This window comes from Melospiza melodia, chromosome 5, assembly GCF_035770615.1.
Source record: "Melospiza melodia melodia isolate bMelMel2 chromosome 5, bMelMel2.pri, whole genome shotgun sequence".
NCBI lineage: Eukaryota > Metazoa > Chordata > Aves > Passeriformes > Passerellidae > Melospiza > Melospiza melodia.
Window position 1 is genome coordinate 81543919 of NC_086198.1, and position 19605 is coordinate 81563523.

Genomic DNA, 19605 nt, shown 5'->3' on the forward strand with positions numbered 1-19605 from the left:
AAATCAGTAATTTTCCGATGCCTAATCTTGTGTTCAAGTACTCTAAAAAGTTTCAACTTGATTTTCCTCCTAAGGAAAATTATGCACAGCATTCTGGCCCCAGTATCTGGATAACTGCATGGAACAACCTTAAAAATTGTAGTGCAATAAGTTACATTAAATAGTCTGTGACTGTCCAATTTAAAAAATCTCCTATTACAAATTATTTACTCTGTTTCATTAACAACAGAAAAAAAAACAGGGAAAAAAGAGATTGGGATGTTTGTTCAAGGTGAACTTCTTAATTAGGACCCCACTAACTATGAAATTCATACTGATCATCTCCTGTGCAAAATGCTGCATTTTCCCTTTTTTCCAAATAGGTTCTGTAATATTTGCTTTGTGCTCAGATTGATTCTGGGGAAGAAAGAAGGATGTTAGGATTATTCTGACAAAAGGAAAAACTGCAGGCAATTTACCTAGCAAGTATTTAATTAACAACTGAGATAGTAGCAGACAAAGTTCTCTGCAAAAAGTTTGAAATCTTTTATTTTTTCAATTTAACAGGAACATAAAAACTAGAGACTTACAAAAAAAACAAAAAGAAACCATGCATAATAAGACAGTTCTTAGAAACAGTCTTAACTCTCCAATAAAAATAACAGGAGAATACTGTCAAAATAACATGTAACACACTATTAAGGGACAAAAAATCCCCAGCACTTCTTTACTCTGTAGAAAATGCACACAATGCAAAGCTGAAACACGTGAGGTGGCACAGTGCAGGTGTGCAGACTGCTCCTGGCATGGAGTGAAGCCACTGGGCTGCAGCAGCAGAGACCCTGCAGGAGGAACCTTCGTGCACTGGTTAACCTTACCTGCAGTGCTGCACAGTCAAGACACAAGTCTGAACACTTTTTACACCAACAACTTTAAAAAAATCCTTTTAACAGGAGAATCCTGTTTACTGAGCTGCACCCACAACCTCCCAAAAAGTATACAACTATGGCTCTTAGGAGTCTCTATCAGCAGACCCTCTGAGTAACAGATACACTATTTAGGCACTAAAACTTACACCATAGCTGCATCCAGACTATACAAGATTCTGCATCAATAAATATAATGAAACTGATTAGCACTTTGAAAAAAAAAGTATTTTGAACAAACTGCAGGAAGTGAATTTCTCATGTTGAACACTAGACACATGTTGAGCAACACAGAAAGCATTCAAAATTTATCAAAGTACTTCTGATTTGTATTAAACTGTACTGTTTTACCATGCAAAATATTTACTATATTCACTGCAAAACTGCATTAGTTACTAAAACAATTGGAGACAAATGCCTCTTTTATCTTAAACAAAATTTAAAAAAAAAACAAAAAAAATCCAGAAAAACAGTACTTTATTTTGTAAGTTATAATATATTTCAATGAAGCCCAATGCAAACTTCTGTGTAATTCTAGAAATCTGTAATTTTAATTTCTGGAATCTTTGCTTACATTGAAGAAGGAAAAAAAAACAACAACTACTGAACCATAGTTGTTCATCAATTCTCTTACTGAACAAGAGAAATCAAGTCCTTTTTCCTACTGATACACATAATTTCTGTGCAGTGGTCTCAATTAACCTGTCAAGTAAACAAGCATAGAGTAAACTCTGCAAACCCAGAACTAATCTAGAAATTAGAAAAATCCACTTACTAAAGTAATGCTTCCCATTCCAGCATTTAGAAATGAAACCTCCCTCCCTCTTACTCCCTACAACTAATCCAGTTTACCTATGAAACAGAGAGCCATATACACCTAAATACATATATAGGTATAGGCAAAAACCAGAGTGACAACCTACAGAAAAATGTTTCTTCCTGAATATGAATGCAAATGCTACTGTTTTGAGGAAAACAGATGTACAGACTTTTTGGAGCTATTTTTACTAGCATTCTGATTTTATTACAAAATAAACTATGAATGAATGAAATTCACACACAATATAAACTATGAACAAAAATGAATGAAGCAACAGTTGATAATTTTCCAAATTTTCTACTCAACAAGGATATTTAGAATCCCAGTAACGTACTAATAGTTTCTGTATGCTTAACAGCTGGAATAAAAACTTGCAAAATACAAGATCTCAGCATGCACACTGCATGATTTGTGTACACATTCCACTTGCAAGTACTGCTGTTAAGCATTATACACACTGGTATTTTTAGAGGCATGAGCAGGACAATAAAAAAATTATTCTGTTGATTTTATGGAGAAATAAGCACTGGGATTTGGTACTTTATCATTCACCAGATACTAAAAAAGTTCAGCAAAATGGCCAAACCAAAATAGTGAACATAGGGGTAGTCTGAAAAGATTATTCTGTTTCACTTAAGAAAATATATAAACACAATCAAGAAATTATTTGCAATATAATTTTTTTAAAAATAAGTTCAAGAACTGTATACATTTTCTTATAACTTCAGTTTACAGATAAAATGCTTACTTTCTGGGTTTCCTTCCCTCCTCATCCTCCACAAGGAGAAGACAGAACTACAGAACTTGCATCAACTTTATCAAATCTCTCTACAGCTCTTAATAATTACACGAACTTTTTCTAACTTCTGATTTCTGAACCCAGAAGCAAATGTTTTTAATTAAATACTTGCATACTTAGAATATGAGCACACACAAATCAGTGAAAAGACGTATTTTAAACCCCAATTGTCCAGAGACAAACTTAACCAGCAATTATTCTTTTTTAATTATTTCTTTGCATTTTCCATGCAGTGTGCCGCAACTGGCATCTAAATAGTTTCTTTGCCTTCATGAAGTGAAACATCTTGAATGCTCAAACTGTATTTTTATGAGTGCCGAGGGACCCTAAATTTTAGTGGTCTATTAAATGCCAGCAATTTCATGCTGCCTTGCATAAAACAGCATTCACATATTAGAGCACTGTGAGTCCATAGCTGCATTATGCATCTCCCACACAACTCAAATATAAGCAGTGTATTTCATTTAAAAATATATATATTTCTTTCAAAACACATATACTTTTTCAATTAATATCTTTAAAGTTCCATTTCATTGTTGTATGTTACACTACTCACGTGGAAAGTGAGTGCACTTAAGCAGGGATTATAAAATTCATCAGTATAGATAACACTCCTTTTATTTGAATTCAGTGCTTTACTTAGAGATGTAAGTTGCAAATGCATAACTCTATGACACCTGGCAGGAAAGTATGAACAAAATATTCTCCAAACAACCTAATTTACTTTGCCATAAAAATCACTGCACTTAGCTTATTTAGTACACATTACTCTGAAGAATCTGTTTCTGCAAGTCCTGCTGCCACCCAGCCTTTCAGAGTTAGTTTTTATTCTCTTACCTGGCAATAATATCCTTTTCAAGAAGAAGTCCAGTCCTAAGGTTTGTTTGTACTGTTTTCCAAACGTTTCTTGAGCAAAACGGGTAGCTAAGGATGTCTAAAACAGAACAGTATCAAATTAAGTCGTCATTTTTAACAGCAACAAACTTTATGTTAACTCAAAAGTATGAAATACAGTTAAGCACTTTTTAAATCAATGAATGGTAACAGTGTTCATGGATTTGGATTGACAAGGATTCCAGTCAGTTTCAACATAATAACAGGAGGTGGCAAAGGCTACTAATTTATGCAAAAAGAAGCAAGGTGCATATTTGCATTGATTTCAAAAAACTCTAATAGTTCTATTACAAAATACTGTGCAGAGTTGAAGGAGGTATCATTAGTATGCTCAAACAGACATAAATCTAGGCAACACCATCTGTACCTGAAGATCTCAGTATTTTTAAAAAGCGTTCATTTCAAAAACAAGGGTCCTCTCTGGTAAGGAACACCATGATCCCAGACCAATTTTCTGGGAGAGAATAGAGACCTGCACAGTGCAGGATCCCACAGAGGGCTCCTGAGTGTGGCCAGATTCTGCCACTGTACATCAGTTTTGGGATCAGGGATTACACGAACTCTTAAATGGGAAGAGTCCTTTCTTGCACACAGAAAAAGAAGGTAAACACATATTAAGAATGCACATTTATAGATTTATTCCTTTCAGCAGAAATTTGAAAATTTATTTCTTCAATTGGTATTCTGTGGCTTTATGAAAGCAAACCAATACACTGTTAACCTAATAATAAGCATTTAGTGTATATGGCTGGAAGGATACACAACTAACCTGGGCAAACTACTGAAGCAAGGCACTTACATTCTATTGGTAGCAATTTAGTGTCTCCATTGAAGAAAAAAAAAAAAAAAAAAAATTGGTGGGGGTAGAAAAGGAAAGAAATATACAAAGAAGGCCCACAAAAAAAGTAAAGGAGAAAATAGTGGTACAATCATAAATAATTCAGAAGTCTGCATTGTGAAAAAAATACTAAATATTAAAAATTATAAAATATAAGCAACATCAAATTAGTGTACACTTAAAAATCTCTTGTTGGCATGACATTTGTAAACAAATATACAAATTAACTACAGAAAAAAAATCTAAATATTTCTTTACCTATATAGAGAAGGAAAAATACTAAGAGGCTCACAAAACCTTTACACTGTCTAAGAAAACTCAAAGCAGGCCAGAAGGGTTTTTTCTTGCCAGTTTTCCATTTATCAAGCCATGAAGAGATAAGTCATACCAATTGTTATCAGAATTGCTGTTAGGAGCACATTTAAAAATGCAATAGCAAAATAATGCAAATAGTTCCGAAATATGAGAGTAGGCAAGGTCCTTGAATAGAAGGTTATAACAAAGATCTAAATTAGGCTAATGCCACATGTACACAGAAAAAAACACCCTTTTTAGCATTAAAACATTATCACCAGAGCTCCAGCATTAACACTCTATTATGAATTGGCAAATATTTATTCAACTATTAGATTTCCTATTAAATAAATAAAATAAGATTTACTGTTTTCATGTTTCTGTATCATATTTATATTCCTATCACTGGCATATATACAATGAATGATATTTTCATATCAGAAGACATGTTTAGGAAACAATTCCACAAGTCAGTGTTAGCCTAATGCAACATTTTCATTTACTTCACTGAACTCAAGCCCCAAGAGGATTAAAAATAAAAAAACAAATGGGGAAAAAAGCAAGTAAACTAGAAATAGCATGAGTACACTTATATATTTATATCCCTGTGGAAAGGGGGAAGACCACAGAGAGCAAATCTTGAGAAGATTCTTCTGCCTTCAGCTATGTGACAGTAATCCTAACAACACACACAAAATAAAATTCAATACAGATTCAGACTACAGTACTGAAAGAGTCAGTAGAACTGATTCACTTAATCTCAACAGTTAGCATGTCAAGATTACAATGACATCTTTAATTTTTTATGACCTTAAAGATGTAGATGAGAATAAGACAACTGCATGAATACACTATTCAGTCCTCTTGAAATTTTCCTTTTTGGAAAAGTAACTAGTGCCTAGAGTACAGATTCAAGTAGCATCTGACTATATCACAGTATTCTATATTCTCCAACACACTAATTAAGATCCTCATTAAATAAGCAACCACTCCATTCTTATTTTAAAGGCTCAGTAAATATTAGCTTATCATTCTTTGACATTCAATAATCCCTGAAGACTTCTAGGGCTGTTAGTAACAAGAAATGACACATATTCAATAACAGCTGACCTATAAGAGTAGCAAGTAATCAACAGCATGGCAAAGTCCTCTGAAACAGTTTTTCTCCACTGTGCTCTTGAATGCAAAGGAATTTATAGCACAAAATCATTGACTAACTCCTTCTTAAATTTTTTCCTAATAAATGTTAGAGCTCAAGGTGTTGAATTACCAGTCTAGGGTCCTCTATTTTTTCACAAAACAAGCATTTATCCACAAAATGCTAAGAGCAACAGTTCAAACTTCTTTACAACAATAAACAAAGAAGTTATGTCAATGCATATTCAAGCGCCTCTACAATGCAAATACTCCCTTCAAATCCCAGAAGTGTTCCCTGCCATGCTTGCCAGAAAAGATTTTGCCCAACTGTTTTACCTGAGGACATGTTGAATACAATCTATATAACAATTAATGAAAGTTAAATAATGGTTCAGTAGAACTGTAGTTGTAAAAATAAACAAGTAATCAGTGCCCATTTTTTAGAAAGTTTGCATTCCATACAATTTCACCCCTTAATGTCAGGTTCAGAAAACAATACAATAGTATGAAGGCCTTTGTTCCTTTGCAGCTCTATTAAGACAAACAGGTCACCAGCTTGCATAGCAGAATTTCCAGCAAAAATTCCATCTGTTTGGAAGGTTCACACACCTAATGTAAACATCCTATTCTAAATATCAATACTTCATTGAAGGTTGGGGTTAAAGAAGCCTTGTTAAAAACAAGAAAATGTCTTTGAACTCTAATATACAGCAACCAAGATAGCAGTAAAAGAAAAAAAAGTACAGTATTCTAAGTTCAAAATACAATAGGATATTTGGGAAGGCTTTTTTCAAAGAAGCAAAGATGGAATTTAACCTTACATAAAAGGCATAACAGTTCCTTGCTTCTATTTTTCAATGTCAACAATTCAGTATAAACTGAATTTGACATGCTGTTCCTGAAGACCTACATAATGAGTAAAGAGGAAAAAAAGCAAATATCTATGAAATAAACTAAAAAGTAATTAAATTGAAAGTCATATGGAACAAGCAATGATAGCCAGCTCTGACAATGACTACTCATCAGGGCAACCAGAAACTTGTAGGGAAAACCCCACCAATGACACCTCTTTGAGTAAAGTCCTATAGAATTAAGTTTTGAGAAAGCGGTGCCAAAGTGTAGTATCACAGTTGTAAGAAAGAAAACTAAACCAAAAATTCAATTAGATGCAAGCACATAGCTCTGAAGCCATGAATTTCCATTCACACACAAACTTTAGCCACAAATTGAAACTCTGTTTTCCAAAAACCACATGTATCTATCCTTTCTCTCACTCCCTTCTAGAACATCAATGCCATTATCCAAGCACAGCTACACTAATCCCTCAGTCATGTCCTATCTTACTGACAAGAATTTTAGGAAAAGCAAAACTAAAACAAACACTAGGCTAAATGATGAAATGCTTTAACTACCATAAAAACACATAACTGTCCAAGCTAATGTCCTTCCATCCCACTGCCAACTACTGATGCAACTTTCTCCACTGAAAAAGAGAAAATTATCATAACTTCTTGACATTTGATGTAGGTCTCTGATGCAGCTGGGCCAATCTGCACAGCACACTTCATTCAGTTCTCCATTTGCGAGACTCAACAGTGATAAAAATATTTTTGTCACCATCTATGAAGTTTTTGAGCCCAAGTGTAACAAGGCAATTCAAAATGCTTAAAAATCTTCTATTCTAAAAAAATCCTTAAGTAAGCAGGACACTACTTTTTATGCCAACCTATGTTTTAGCTCCTACCACTCCCATAGCTTGAGCATTCATTATTTCATTTTCATCATCCATTGTTACCAGAAGGAAAGGTAGGATGTTTCTGATACCATACTCCAGTTCCAGCTACAACAGACAGCAAACAAACAGAACCTCAGCACACCTATTTTTCAGGACCTCCCTTCCCATTAAAAGCTCTGAGATTTACTTCCAGAGGCCCAAAACCTTTTTCAACATTGGCAAATCATAATATTCTATCTTAAATCAGCATCCTTGTATATTTCAGTATTAAGCCAATCTATGCACAAAAAGAGTAGAAATATCTGGATCATAACATCCTTTTTTTTTTTTTTTCAATCCATACTAGTAGTAATGTTGGTTTATTTTAATGGAAAATCATTTTGGCCCAGGAAGAGTGGTCTGATTTAAAACCTAGACACGTAAGGCAGCTGTGGGTATATATGTCCTTCCTATATTCAAAATCAAAGAGCCAACTGCTATTAATAATTGCTGGATTTTTTCATCTCCCCATTGCCCCCACTTCTGATTGCTCTTTAGATTGTTTTCCTAGTTTGTCTAGTTCATTAAAATCACCCTCTATTATCTTCTGACTAACCAGCCTTGCTTCCCTCAATTTTGATTTTCCACAGTTTACCATTACCTTGCATCTCTATTTTACTCTAAGAGTTTTACACATTCTACTCTTATGCCTTCTTCCACTTTTACTCTTCTTTACTTGTGTTTGCTCCAGCAGTGCTTATTGCTACCCTTAAAAATTTAAGTATCCAGTTATCAATTCAACCACCTCAAAACAAATTAACAGAAGCACATCACGCCTCCCTTGCCTCATGGATAGAGCAATTCCTAGCTAGTGTAAGTACAAACATTACCTTTAGCTTGAACTGACATTGATTTGTTTTTAAGCTGCTACCAATCCCTTCACAGAACTCGAGTCACATTGCTTCTAAGCAATGGGTGAGGAAAACAGCAAGTTTCCACCTGACCCATAACAACAATTTTTTTTTGTTGTTTCTTTGGAAAAGAGGAGGTAAAAGAAGACAAATGTGAACACCTCACACTAAGTACAAGATACAGCATTTCAGATATATGCCATCATTTTCTACACACCTCCTGTCTCATGGTCCCAGGGTGACAGGAAGAGAAAAACCAACACCTTGCACAGTAAAAGAGAGGTAAGTATGCATGTGTGTGAAGACCAGCTGTGAACCAGATGTGAGAGCCAGGCAATTTAGAGCTGAAAACACATAGACATACACAGGTTTCAACAAGTAAGCGGAACGAGTAGACAACAAAAGAGAGGAGCCTCAACAATTTAGTCTTCTGAGGTAAAAAAGAGTAGTAGATACATTTTATCCTTCCATTCCATGACCCAATTGCTTCTTTATTTTTACAAGACCCTACAATAAATCTGTGAGTGCTGCCAGCCAGTGGGATGGTGGGAAGGAGCCTCTATTACAGCATCATCTAGGGGGGACGGGAGGAAAAGCAGCCCACCAGAGTACTGCTGCTGCTCATGCCCAAGAACCTGCCCTGGAAGCATGAGATTCCTGGAGTCAGCAGGAGATGCAGTGAGTGGCAGCTCCTGAGAGAGAGGTAGGAACCAACAGGAATATATATCAAAACTCAAGAATGCTTGAAAATCCATGCTTGGCAAGAGGTCTTGCCACAAGCTGCTCAACAGCAGCAGTGAAAGGATTCTTCAGTGTGAATGGGAAACTCCTGGGAAATGCTACCCATGAAGCAGCACTTCAGCTGTCGATGCTGTACATTTATTATGCTCTCATCACACAGCTGGTTGGAACTGCCCATCTACTGACTCACATGAACACAATACCACTTCAGACTGGGTTTAGAATCACTGGAGACAAAAAAAATGTTTTGTTTCTTTACAGAGCTCTGAGTAAGTAAGTGAGCAAAACCACATGTACTTTCACTTAGAGCTTATTCCTATTAATGCAAGGGACTACACTTAAACCAGCTCTACGAACATTTCCTTTTTTCATATGAACTGTGAAGCACGCAGAATTTCTTCTCCTTGCAATTTCAAAAGTTAATGACAGAGGAAAGAACTGTATACTTCAATCATACAATAAATTTACTATTTTCAGGTGTGTCTCACAAAATTATTCAGGCTATATATGCCAATATGCAATGTTCAAGGGAATAGTTAGGATCAGTAACTATTTTAAATGGTCAAGAAAGCAGCCTTTCTTTTGCCTTCTTTGGTCTCTCCTTGTCAAAATTTCTCTTTTACAAAGAGAAATTTGTTGGATTATTGTTTGGTTGTTTTGATTATTGTTTGATTATTGTTGATAAATAAACGTTTATAAACAGGGTTTCATTATGGTGATTACAGATAGGGAAAAAAAAAAAAAAACAAAAACATAGAAGTTACAAACTAAAATAGACCCAGCAGTGCCTTTTCAAACTCTGAACAGTAACTCCACTAGATGCAAAGTGTTTCATCCAGCTCGGGAGGCTGGCAGCTCTGTATCCGAAAGGAAGGGCGCTGCAGCCCCAGCTAAGCGACCTTCCCTGCTCGTCCCTTTGGAGGGGAGCCGCGAACCCCCGTGCCCGGTCCGGACCCCAGCCCTGCCCGCCCGGGGCACTGCAGCCGCCGAGAGCGGCTCTGGGCTGCTCCAGCGGCTGCGGCCGAGCCATTCCTGCCTCCGTCGCGACACGGGCAGCGCACGGGGACCACGGCAACTGCGTCAGCACAGCACGAACTACGTTACTGGCCGCTCCTTTGCCCGCGGCTCAAGAAAATTGGATTACAGTCGTGTACGTCTTTTAGGTGACGATACCTCCTCGGGTCGGAAGGCCCGCCAGAGGGTTCGGCTGCGGGGCACGGTGCGGACACCGGCGGGAAGAGCCCGCGTCCCCCGTGCCTGGAGGGCCTGGAGCCGAGGAGGAGCAGCCAGCGGGTATCGCGACAGCGGCTGCGCGACAGACTGGAAGCGCCGCGAGCTGCTCCCTCCTCAGCAGCAGAGCCGGGGCAGCGTGAGGGGGAAGGCAGCGAAGGGGCTCGGGGCACCGCGGCGAGGGAGAGGAGCTGCCGGCGGGGCCGGCACTGACCTTGCCGGTGGTGCCGTCCCCCAGCACCACCAGCTTGAGCTGGCGGTCCGGACTCTCCTCCTCCTCCGAGTCCGACATGATCTCTACGGCCCCGGCAGGAAAGAAGAGGCTGAGAGCAGCCGGGAGGAGCTAGGTGCAGGAGCGAGAACGGGACAGGGAGAAGAGCGAGCGCCGCGCTCACAAAGCCGGCACCAACGGTGGAGCCACCACCGCCATCTTCCTCCGGCGCGCCCTCCGTCGCTATGGTCCGCGCGGGGCGAAACCAACGACAGCGCAGAGAAAAGGGGGGGAAGCGGTAAATTGAGGGCGGGAGCTACAGCAACAAGTCCATCTACTGCTTCGGGACACACCCACTTCTTCCCCCACAGGGTCGGAGGATGGTTCAGCCCGGCTGTAGGCCTCTCGCCGCCGTGGCTCGGGCCCCGCAGTGACGCCCTGCGCGGTAACCAAGCAACGGGGGGCGGGGCGGGGGCGCGGCTACGGCCCGGCCGCCCCCGCTGAGGGGCGGGGCCGCCCCGTGTGGGGCTGATCGGGCGGGCGGCGGGGGTTTGCTATGGCAATTACATGTGGCAACTAAATAAATAGCTATGGCAGCCAAATCATAGTCACTGACTGGTTTGCGTTGGAAGGGACCTTAAAGATCATCTCATTCCAACACCTTTCTCTAGGCTGGGTTGCTCAGAGCCCCGTCCAGCCTGGCCTGGAACACTGCCGGGATGGGGCAGCCGCAGCTTCTCTGAGCAACCTGTGCCACGGCCTCACTGCCCCTCACAGCGAAGAATTTCCTCTTGATATCTAATCTAACCCTGCACTCTTTCAGTTTAGAGCCGTCCCCCCTGTTCTATCCCTGCATGCACTTGTACGAAGTCTCTCTCTCACTCTCATATCCCCTTTAGGGGGGGGTACATAAAGGCCTGTGCAGTAAGGTCACTCTGGAGCCTTCTTTTCTGCAGACTGAACAATCCTGATTTTAGAGACTCCACCATTTTCTCACACAGTCTCAGAACTTTTCTATCTATATAAGGAATCAGTAAGAAAACTTGTCAAGGTAGCCCTAGCTGAATATTAGGCCATTACTTTATTATATATAAAATACATTGTATAGCCAGGGAGAACAGGCTCTAACCTCCTCTTTTGCATCAGCCTTCCCTGAGTTTGAGAACTGCCAGCGTCCCTTCAGCCTGTCATCTTCCCCACAGACTAAACAACTCCTCTTCAGTCAGTCTTTCCCTCGGTTGTCTTTTCTAGACTTCTGATTATTCTTGTTGCTTTCCTTTGGCCCCTCTCCACTTTGTTGCAGTACTGTGCCAAAAACTGGATACAGTACTTCTGTTGAGGCCCTGGGAATACTGAGCAGAGTGGAAGTATTACTTCATGTGTCTTGCGTACAAGACTTCTGTTTACATATCCCAGTATGATGTTTGTTTTCTTGACGGTGTGACATTGCTGACTCATATGAGTCCTGATTTACTAAAAGAGCCTCTGCATGCTCTCCTGTTATTGGCATTTCATCCATGTTGAAGCTTTATTTCTGTTTGACTGTAGTGCTTTCTGCTTTTCCCCATTGAATTTAATCCTGTTTCAGGCAACTTGCAACATTTGTCTATAAATTTTTATTTATAATGTTATCCTCTAAAATGCATGCCAACCATCCTGACTTGCTTATATCTGGAAGTCTAAGAACCATACTCTATTCAAAAGTCATTAATAATGATATCCAATAGTACCAAATCTCTTCAAGCCTCCATTTGGTGTATTTTTCCAGTATGAGTGACAACAATTCTTTGGACATTGTTTGTATGACAATTTGAACAGAACCATCTGGAACTCTTTGAGGTATAGATGTATTTTAATGGATTCAATTACAAGCTAAGAATTTTTAGAACAAGTTTGTATAATGTCTTAATAGCAATCATACCTGTTTCAGTCTCTTTCAGGTTTTCTTTATGATATGTATGTCTGAAATTTCCAATATTACAGGTACACTGTTTTACTCAATCCTCAGTTGGATGAAGAAGGTTCCGTATTGATCATGTATTCATGTGTTTGCATAATTGAGGCTAAATGCTTTTCTAATGACATTCTGGGAAAAAAAAATTAAAAAGAGGGGGGCAGATACACCATAAAGTACATTAGATTCTAATGGAAAACAAGACACACACCTTTGTCACTCCATACTTTGAATCAAATTTAACATGTTCTTCATTATTTTCCACTTCAGATAATCATTTAGCCTAATTGTACTGCAAGTTCTTTGGCACTTCAGCAAGATCAGCATCAGGGCTCAGCATTTCTTGGAAGGAAGAGCAATAGGGACAAACGTGAAACTTACCCTTTATGATTTCTGACATATTGAATAGCTGTACAGTTGGCATTAGACATTTAAAAGCTCCACATCTCACACCAGGGCAGACACATGCTTGATAAACCACTGTTGGTGGAACTGCTCATAATTCTCAAATGCCACCTCAGTCACATTAAGAAAAAAATATGAAATAATAATTTAAAGCTTTCTTGATTTTGAGGGGAAACAGGTTCTATTTAACTCACAAGATGAGAAGCTACATGTGCAAAAGCAGGATGATAAGAGAGCAAGGTGCTCCAGGTGTCCAGACTATGTGTATTTTCATTTGAAATACCTCAAAGAAATGTGTGTGTTGTAATAAAGATCCCAAAATTTAATTTACTTCTTCCCTTTTATCTTCGATGTTGTATTTTTGGCCTAAATTTGTCTTGAGCCTGTGTATCTGATCTGTTTAAATAAGCAGTTATATATTAAAACATAATTTTGGAAGTACAATAATACTTGGTATGGATAAACATGCATGCTTGCTACTGGCTACTAAGAAAAATGAATGGAAACTGCCCCAGGAGATGGCATAGGATTGCAATTGGGCAACTCAGCTCCCAAAAACCTCCTTGCTTAAGTCTATGAATGACAGGAATGTACTAAAATCGCTTTTTACTGTATAAAAGATAAGTGTACAAGAAAAAAGGTGCCTGGTGGAGTTAATGCTTTAACAATAATACTACCAAAGAGTGTTGTTTACCATTATTTAACTTAAGCAGCATAACAGGGCAAACAATCTGACTGGAAATCTTTACACATCTTGCTTGCAATGTTCAGCAAGCTCATTAACAGGATGGTGTGGTCATTTTACAGAGTGGTACAAACTTTTGCGACAATACATCCCCTCTGGGAGGCTTTCAAATTGAACTATTTTTGTCATTGCCATCTTTACTAAATATGCATTTTATAGATGAAAGGAAGCTAGTCTCAAAGTGTTTGATACTTCACAGTTAAAGGAAATATATGAAGTGTGTTGAAAAGCACTGGAATTAACAAACAGATCACTGCAGTGAAAAAAAAATCATTGATGGCAATATGGAAATAATTTGAAACTCTTATGCATATTTAAAACATTAAGAAAAAATCCTTGAACAGTTACTTTGAATGGAGTTTTCACTGAAAAGAGCCTGGGTCACCAAGTGACACAGACAATAAATATATATTGTTAAGTAAATATATATTGTTTGACATTTGGTCTGTATTTTGTAACTTTCCATAAGTAGAATCACTGCAACTTCTGAATGAGTTTTTGGGAGACACAGGTAGTAGAGTGTGACAGCACAGGCCAGAGATGTTCAGGAGAGGAGACAGGCAGCAGTGGAGGAGTTAGAGCTTATATGTAGGTAGGAAAGGAGGGCTGGATAGGGAAATCTGTGGGAATTTCTAAGGGGCAGAGACAAGAGTGGGAGTTTCTAGTATTCACTCTTCGCTGTCCACATTTTTATGTAACATCTTCATCCATCTCAAGAGACAGAACCAGGTACCCAGCTCACCTCATTTGGGTTTAAAGGAATTTTCCTTCCTGGCCCCTGTGAATTTTTGTGTTGCGCTTGTTCCCTTCTTCACATTTCCCCCTACAAACCTGGTTAAATTTTTTAGTGCAAGCCATTGATTTTCATTTCTGCGCATGTTTTGAGCTGGAAGTCAGAAATACTCTCTTTTTTAATCCTGTCATTTTGTTACAGTTTAATTAGAAAACTATTTTTGATAATCAGTTTCTGTTTGAAGAAATAGTACAGTTCCAGTTTTGATTCCTTTGCCTCCTTGCTCTTAAGCTACCCTGACTAAGTAATTGTGGCACACACAGTCCACCATGTTTGCAAATGCAAACTGTACAAATGCAAACTACACCTCTGAATGTGGGAGGGTTTTTTTTGAATGTAGTATAAGGTTGTACTCCGTTATGCAAGTATCTACAAAATCACTAAAAATCATTGCCTACATAGGAAATAGATGTGTGCTTCTCCCAAGCTCTGAGAAAAGGTGTGAATCAAGCTGAATGAGGTGGAATCTGCACTGAGAGAAAAAGGAATAGCATGTGTGAGAGCCTTCAACCTTTTTGCCATCCTCTTCAAGAATGCAGGGTCATTAGCTTCCAAGTCATCTGTGCTGTCCTTACAGCACTTGATGGAAACAACACACTTCTCAGAGTGATTGACATGAACTGTGTCCTCTGTTACCAATACAAGACATTCTTTTAATATTTGTTCTGCTTTTTATGCCCATGCTTACACAACAACACTCATTCTCTTTTGAGTTTCATTCATATCAGTTTTTCTATTTCAAGTCTCTGTAGCTGGGATCTGCACACACTCCTCTTCTTCAATGTGGACATCGACTTTCCATTTGTTTGAATGAGGAAAGTGTCCTTGAAAAGAAAAGCAAAAGTGGGCATTTAAAAAGAAAATATATTTACTTCCATTATAATGTTGGGTTTGCCACTCATCTCTGGAGCAGAGTAGAGAGCTGCTGTTGGTTTTAATTGCACTACAGATCTGCAAATAAAACCCAAATTGTTTCTACATCACCAATACCATCTCTAATGTCTTTACCAGACACTGTTTTCTTCTGCACTGCTTGATGACTGTGCCTTGAGTGAAACTCAGTGATTAATGTGCCTGACTAGACATACAACTGAGTGGAAATGGTAAATAATGACTTGTTTTGGTACATGTAAAAAACAGTTCCTACTCAAGTTGGAAATCCTTGCTTTTGGAAGGGCATTCTTCCATCTTGCTTCCTGCTAACCTAAGGTCACGTAAGGAGTGACTGTTTTTAACACTGTTGACTGCAGTGATGTAAAGGTCTCTGGCCCAGACACTGCAGTGAACAAGACTTTCCACTCAGGAATATGGTTAAGCTGAAGGCCGCAACTTTTATGAACTACAATGCCTAACAAAACAGAGAAGAACCACTAGGCAGCTGTTCCCCACAAACTGCCCAGTAAAACAGGGCCAGTGAGGTTCACCAAGCACAGACTGTGGAGGCCAAGCTAAATGTTTAGGAGAAAGCTGACCGCATCCTCCCTCTGGCAATAGTGACCATGGCATGTGGTCCCACTGGAACTATCTCCTCCTGCATTGACTCTGCTGGGGAGGGGAGAGAAATGTCAGCAGTAGCTTTTTAATATGTGTAAGGCACTACCCTTTTTCCCTGTAAAGGGAAATAACTCACTGACACTTGGCTAGTATTTAAGACATGAGCAGTAATTCTAGCCATAGTTAACATGAAAAACCCACATTGGAAACCTGCTCTCCAGTTGTGTGAATGGACAAACAAGTTCTCTTGTCTTTCCACTAGCTGAATTTACTAATAAAGCCACACCACATTTTCAGTGTGGTAAACACTTTTTCTCACTAAACTACACTATGTAACTCAGAGTATAAAGTCCAGCAACAGTGAGGCTAACAACAGTTACAGAAAGTAAACGGGTCAAAAAGACCTACAAAAAGAGAGCTAATTTATAAATTAAGTAATTCTAACTTCTACTGACACAGTCATGCAAATTTGGAAATTCCCACATGAACACAGAGGATCACTGGGAACTCCTGTTTCTTGACCCCAAACCACAATGCTTGTTGCAAAAATGGATAAAGCTGTCTTTCTCACAGTCTTGACCTGTTACCAGTCCAAAAAAAAGCTGTTTTTTTTTTTTCTTTTTATAACACCATGGAAAATCTAGAATTATTTTCTAGCCTGTACTGCAGCTTTGGAAGGACCCACCTGAATCACTGGTGTCCTGTTGTTGAATTCCTGAAGGATACCATCAAGTTCCGTCATGAAAGCAGGAAAGCCATGTGCTCTCACCACTCTTCTTGGAAGTTTGTTCTAAGGCCTGGTGGTTTCATTCCATGTTAGGGGTTTACCCTTGCAGTTCTTTCCCCATCCTGCTGATGGTGGAGTGTGCAAGCATCTGCATGGGGCTTGGTTGCCAGCTGGGGTAAACCACAACATCCCACCTGACAGAGAAACTTCCCCCCAGTCACTTGGTCCCTCTCCCACAGCAGGAGCAAGGTGAGAATCAGGACAAAAACAAGAGATGAAAGTTGAGATAATCACAGTTTAATAAGTGAAACAAAGCCATACACACAAGCGAATTTTTTTTAAAGGAAATTAATTCTCTACTTCCCATCTGCAGGCAGATGTTTAGATGCTTCCTGGAGGGCAGAGCCTCAGCCTGCCTATTTGGGAAGACAAGTACAATAATCTCAAATGTCCACTTTTCTCCCTTTTTCCCACAGCTTTTTTTATTGTGCACAATAATTGCATTTGCTTTTTTCACACAGAAATCACATTTACTATAGATCTAGTAGCTATCTCATTCTTCTCTTGAACTATTAGCTATTAAATCTCATCTCCTCGTGAATACTCCTGAATATTTAGTTACTAGTTTCCAAGTGTATGACTTTACAGTCTATATGGCTGAATCTTACCCCACATCGAGGGTTTTGGGCCACAGTTATCCAGTTCTCTTGGCCCAGTATCTTGAGCCTCTGCCATAGCTTCCCAAAATCCTCTTAGCCAGTTAATCAGCCTGATCCTGCTTTTTGTGGGCAGTTCTTTAAGAAATGCATTACACAATGTTGCACCTGAAACTTATTACTCAGGTGGCCCATCCCCTGCAACCTGATACTTCTTTCAGTAACATCCATCATAATTTTCTCTTTATCTAATTCTCCCATCTTCTCCTTATCTACCAATTTCCATTTTTCTGCCTTAATGTGTAGCTACTCCCACACAGAGAAATGAACTCAAAACTTAAAACAGCTTTCTGTCACCCTTGCCTTTTTCCCAGGCTCATCTTCACTCCCTGATTCTCCAGCTCCTTCCCCTGAGGGGTGCAGGAGGATAAGGAAGGGGGAATGTGGTCAGTTCATCACACATAGTCTTTCCCTTTCCTTCCTCTGCAGGGGAGGATCCTCACACTCTTTCCCAGCTTCACCATGGGTTACCCAAGGGTCACAGCCTCCTTCAGGGATCTGCCTGTTCCAGCATGGGGTCTTTTAGGGGCTGGTGGTGGATCTCTGCTCCACCATGGAGCTCAACAGAGCACCTACCTCTCCAAGGTCTGCACTACAGGCTGCAGAGGGATAAATAATCTCTGCTCCAGTGCCTGAAGCATCTCCTTCACCTCCTTCTCCACTGACCTTGGTGTCTGCACGTTTGTTCTTCTCACATATTCTCATTTCTCTGTTCAGATACACTTGTGCAGATTTTTTCCCCCTCTCCTTACCTCCTAGAGGTGCTGCCACTGTTGCTGTTGGCGTGACCTTGGCTGGTGGCAGGTCCATCTTGGAGCCAGCTGGTATTGGCTCATGTTGGACATGATGGAAGCTTCTGGCAGCTTCTCACAGAACCCACCCCCGCTACCAAAACCTGGACATGCAAACCCAATACATTATCATGTCTAAATTGCACATGTCTAAAAATCTTTCAGCAAATCAACTGTCTCATTAATATGACATGTGAAGTGAACCTGTGTTGCAATGTATCCTATTTTTCACTTGCCTACAGGTCCTTATTAACATTCTTTTTCACTCTGAACTATATGTCAAAAGAAATCCCTTGGAAATACATCAATTAAATCTTTTATATAATCTATCAGTCTGTGAAGACTGTGTGAACAATTCAGAAGACAAACTCAATTTTCTGAATAAATTATTAATTGCAAATGATATTTAATACATTTGACATAAATATGATAGTGGATATATCCCTTGAAGCACTTTTATGATCAGCTTTCACAGCAATAATTATTCACTATTGATATTCATCCAAGGAACTGCACATACATGAGTTGAATGAATCTTGACATTGGAAACCCTCTGCAATCCCCTTTCTGCCAAGTCTAGACAACCTAGCCTCAAAGGTGAGAAAAGAGCTCCAGGTTTCCTACTTTGACCTTTCCAAATATACATTTATCTCCAACATTAAACTGCAGATGTCATAGTCATGACAGTGCAGCTCTGTGTTCACTGCAGCACATGCCAGCCATGCTTTTAGAGTGCTTACAGCTAGTTAGTTCCACAGACTCCTAGACTATATTATACGGGCTGCTGTAGAGCCTCTACTCCTCTGCTCCTTCACTGTGCAACCTCATCTATAAGTACTTCACAGCTGGAAGGTACTGATGATCCAGTACAGTTGTCTGTCATTTTGTGTAAAATTGTCTCATTGTTCTTTGATTGTCCTCCATGACTGTGGAAACTTTTTTTTCTTTTTCCCTAGATTGCAATTTGCAGTTTTTAGGGAACAAATATGATCTGTTGGCTATACCTGTGTACATCACCTAGTGAACTGAGATCCTCATGTCTGACTACAGATTTTAGCCGCTGTGAATATTCAAGTGATGCAGTCAGGTGTATAGCTCAGTCTGGAGTTATTGGATGCGCACTTTCCTGTGAAACTTTCATGGGAGAGGTAAGTTTGCACTGACTGCAGACACCCAAGACTGATTTTCTTGAGCAAACAGTGATTTCAGCCCAAAATTAATTTGAAATATCCATGGAGTGTCATTTAGTATCCTCCAACTCAGCTATGTCCTGTTGTAATAGTCTATATAAGATACAGTATTCTGGTGGATGAGCATTTCCTCCACAGACCTACCAGGCAGCCATCAGCTGTGCCATCTCATTGCCACGTCAGCAAATGAAGGCAAAGCACTAACTTTGCCAGAAAATGGTCCCCATCTGAATAGCTTAATGCAATATCTTAATCAGCTTTGAGATATATTCTGTGCCCAATAGGTGTGTGTGTCA

At 39.4% G+C, this 19605-nt stretch overlaps 1 protein-coding gene across 2 annotated transcripts in view; it reads right to left on the reverse strand.

The window, feature by feature from the left end:
- RAB28 (RAB28, member RAS oncogene family) overlaps positions 1 to 10900 on the reverse strand; it is a 66564-nt gene extending 55664 nt beyond the window's left edge. The window contains exons 1-2 of one of the 2 annotated variants that reach the window (XM_063157650.1): positions 10498 to 10900; positions 3362 to 3458 (exon numbers count right to left, since the gene is read on the reverse strand). In XM_063157650.1, the coding sequence (XP_063013720.1) occupies positions 3362 to 3458; positions 10498 to 10575 (175 nt within the window). In that variant the 5' untranslated portion in view covers positions 10576 to 10900. The remainder of the gene's footprint in view (positions 1 to 3361; positions 3459 to 10497) is intronic. The other variant, XM_063157649.1, reaches the window with a different exon arrangement.
- Between the last annotated feature and the right edge of the window lie 8705 nt (positions 10901 to 19605).